This window comes from Sinocyclocheilus anshuiensis, unplaced genomic scaffold (assembly GCF_001515605.1).
Source record: "Sinocyclocheilus anshuiensis isolate Anshui unplaced genomic scaffold, SAMN03320099.WGS_v1.1 scaffold715, whole genome shotgun sequence".
Classification (NCBI taxonomy): Eukaryota; Metazoa; Chordata; class Actinopteri; order Cypriniformes; family Cyprinidae; genus Sinocyclocheilus; species Sinocyclocheilus anshuiensis.
Genome location: NW_015551089.1, coordinates 738,529 through 742,310, shown reverse-complemented (window position 1 = coordinate 742,310; position 3,782 = coordinate 738,529). Strand labels below are relative to the sequence as shown.

General features: G+C 39.9%; 1 protein-coding gene across 2 annotated transcripts in view; it reads right to left on the bottom strand.

The window, feature by feature from the left end:
- The window catches only part of eprs1 (glutamyl-prolyl-tRNA synthetase 1), a 21,158-nt gene that overhangs the window by 6,932 nt on the left and 10,444 nt on the right, over nucleotides 1-3,782 (bottom strand). For both annotated transcript variants that reach the window (XM_016452664.1, XM_016452665.1), the window contains 5 exons: nucleotides 2,652-2,859; nucleotides 1,877-1,989; nucleotides 1,669-1,786; nucleotides 1,182-1,571; nucleotides 157-369 (listed from right to left, as the gene is read on the bottom strand). In XM_016452664.1, the coding sequence (XP_016308150.1) occupies nucleotides 157-369; nucleotides 1,182-1,571; nucleotides 1,669-1,786; nucleotides 1,877-1,989; nucleotides 2,652-2,859 (1,042 nt within the window). The remainder of the gene's footprint in view (nucleotides 1-156; nucleotides 370-1,181; nucleotides 1,572-1,668; nucleotides 1,787-1,876; nucleotides 1,990-2,651; nucleotides 2,860-3,782) is intronic.

Sequence of the window (3,782 nt, the reverse complement as noted above, 5' to 3'; positions counted from 1 at the left end):
ATGCATGCTATTTATTTATGTATATTTAAACATAATATTTAAAAGATACAGTAACTGAATAAAATAAATAAATAAAAATCTTAGGGGGAAAAATGTATCCTGAAGAAAACATTAAATACTCCAATCTATAGAAAATAGATGTAACTATTATCTCACGTTTGGTGCTTTTTCTGCTTTCAGCTTTCTGACCACCTCCCCCTGTTCGGACACACGCCCATATATGGCAGCAGGGGAGGAGTCAGGTAAAGGGGCGGGCTGCGGGGGAGATGCTGTGGGAGGAGCCATGCCTGGTTTGTATTCTTGACTAGTGAGCTGTTTAAACTCAGCTTTAAGAGCCAAGAGCTGTTTCACTGCAGCATCTACTTGCTCCTGCAAAATAAGTTAGACAATGGTCAATAATTACTTCAATATTTATCACAGTTATAGACCGTTCTAAACTACTAACAGACGTATGTCATGATGTCCTGCTGTATACTACTTACACCTTCTAAAGATGCGGCCACATTTACCGCTGTTCTGCAGAAGTTTGTGGCATTTCAATAGAAAACTGTATGATCAAAAGTTTTGTGTGAGGAGAAAAAAGTTCCCCACACAGATTTCACTTGTGTTCAAGTTTGTCAAGCAAATTCCTGATCAAGAAAAAGCAGCTTGGTTTGAAAGTTACTTCTGTGTGACACTACATAGAAGATGCTATACTATATTTATACTAAAGGGATATATTTATACTAAAGGGATAGTTCCACCAAAATTAAATTCTGTTGTTCCAGACCTGTATGAATTTCTTTCTTCTGTTGAACACAAAATAAAATATTTTGAAAAATGTTGGTAACCAAATAATTCCACTGACTTCCATAGTATTTTTTTTTTCTCCATACTATGGAAGTCAATGAGGGCCAACAACTGTTTGGTTACCAACATTCTTCAAAAATGTTTATGTTCAACATAAGAAAGAAACTCATTCATGATAACAGAATTTTCATTTTTGGGTGCACTATTAATTTAACAATAGACTTTTTTTTTTTTCCTGCATAATTTTGAGAATGTGTCCACACCTTAAGACAGGATCCCAATGAAGCAGACCCTTATAAGCAAGTGAAAATGCTTAGAATGCAGAAGTGTGGCTAGAAAATGCTGTTTAGGTAGGCAGCTTGCTAGGTTATGCAACAGTGACTGAAACAGACCTTGGGTGCTTTTTCAGCCTTCAGTTTACTAACCACCTCGCCCTGCTCAGCAACACGAGTGTATGGACAACCGGTGGAGGCAGGGCTTGGACTTTCTGCTGTAGCGGTGGGGGCGGAGCTCTTCGGTGCTGGAGCAGATGTGGGTGGAGCCATGCCAGGTTTGTACTCCTGTCCGGTCAGTTGTTTAAACTCAGATTTCAAGGCCAAGAGTTGCTTTACAGCAGCGTCCACTTGCTCTTTAGGGGCCTTGTCTGTCTTGAGCTGCCTGACCAGGTCTCCCTGAGCCACAAGGCTGGAGTACAGGACGGAAGAGTCTCCTGGTGCGGCTGGCGCTGGGCTGGACACAGGAGCCTGCTTGGCTTTGCTCAGAGGAACAGACTCTGCCTTCACCTGAAGGAAGAACAATATGAATAGAGCGATCATTTTCTTCAACATTTGAAAACAAACTAATTAAGAGAACGAATAGATGATCCAGTTTAGTGCTCACAGGTTTAGCAGCTGTCTGGCTCTTGCTCTTGTCCTTGGAGCCAGCAGTGGGCATCTCTTTTGTGTGTCCATCTGGGATGTACAGCAAGACACAGGGACTCTCCTTGCAGCTGTGGGGGCTGAACAAAGAGGTCAAATTACAAACCGAGCATAAAAACAGAAAATTTATTATTCACAAGACACTGTGTTGAACGGATTAGAGGTGTAACCTGATTGGCTCATAAGGTTGATCACAGATATAGAAACCTCGTCTCTGCAGCTGTATGATGTCACCTTTCTTCAAGTCCTTCAGGCAAGGCTCTCCTAGCATCTTCTCCTCTATCTGGAAACAAAATATTCATTTTAATACATATCAACATTAAAACAATATATACAAAAGCTTTATTTATATTTCAAATAAATGCTGTTCTTTTAAACCTTCTACTCAAAAGATTCTAAAAATGTATTATGGTTCCCACAAAAATATCAAGTGTCACAACTGTTTTTAACATTGATAATAATACATTTTCTTGAGCACCAAATCATTACATTAGAATGATTTCTGAAGGATCATTTGACACTGAAAACTAGCTTAATGGCTTCTGAAAATTCAGCTTTGCATCACAGGAATAAATTAAAATTTTAAATATATCAAAAGAGAAAACAGCTATATTTAAATTACATATTAAATGATTGTTTTTACTGTATTTGACCAAATAAATGTAGCCTTGGTGAGCATAAGATACTTTTGAATGTTTTTGCATTTTTGCATCTTCTCATGTAATGTAGTAACATTCATAAATGTTATGCAAATCAAGTGTGTAATTATGATGAACATACAGTAAGACTAATATAATTCTGTCTTAACTATTTGTCACATTGCAAAAAGCCATTTATGTATTATGCATTTATGCATTATAGATTTATTTTCACAAATGAAAGTAGCCAAGCACAGAACAGAACGTTACTACCCAGACAACACCCCAACAGACTTGAGTACAACACCTTGCTGTTCTTGTTGATGTAATCCTTGAAATCGTCATCCTTGCCCAAAACCGGCTTGGTAATGAGGTGCTGGTAGTTGACGCAGACAGTGGGCACGAATGGAGCGCGGCTGGATTCAGCGAGCCAGGTGATCTTAGTAGTCTTTTTATAATCAGTGTTCTCTAGGTTCAGATGACCATCCAGAGACGTGATCGCTCCACTGGCATCCCTAAAGACAGCAAGACAGAAACTACATGTAACTGCACATATACATTCACACACATATCTTTTTTAAAAGAAATATATTTTTTACAGCAATGACACAAAATTGAGCTTAATGGCAGTAAAGACATTGTGATGCCTTAAAGGGGTCATATGATGCTGCTAAACATAACATTATTTTGTGTATTTGGTGTAATGAAATGTGTTTATGCGGTTTAAGTTTCAAAAAACACATTATTTCCCACATACTGTACATTATTGTTTCTCCTCTATGCCCCGCCTTTCTGAAATGCGTCGATTTTTACAAAGCTCATCGGTCTGAAAAAGCGAGGTGTGCTGTGATTGGCCAGCTATCCAGTGCGTTGTGATTGGCCGAATACCTCAAGCGTGTGACGGAAATGTTACGCCCCTTACCATATTGTGATGATGCCCTGTCAGGCCGGAGCGATGATTCAAAAACATGAAAATGAGGCATTCGTTGCATCAAGTGGGGACATAATTATGGATTATAATGACTTATACTGTCTTTTTAGCCTGCCGGCATTGTAGTCTACTCTCCCAGGATCAGGAAACATATGAAATATGCAGCACACATCTGAATATTTGGGTTGAAGTGTTCTGGAACAGTGTTGTAAATACAACTTAACCACTGATTTCTAGTCGTGTCCATTTTTGGAAGGCCAAACAAAGTAGTTTCGCTTTCACAATGAAACACAGTGTCACACACGGCGGCCTAGAGTGAGCAGAGGCCGGGGGATAAAGTGAGGAACGGCCGGAGGGCTAGAGTGAGCATAGGTGGCGGATTCGACGACGGAGCGTCCGGCGGGCTTGCGGCAATCACATGTGATGACCCTGGGCTGTGCCTTCACGACATGGCGGCGGCAACAACAATACTACAGCGAGAATAAAAGTTACGCCTTCTTTCTTTGC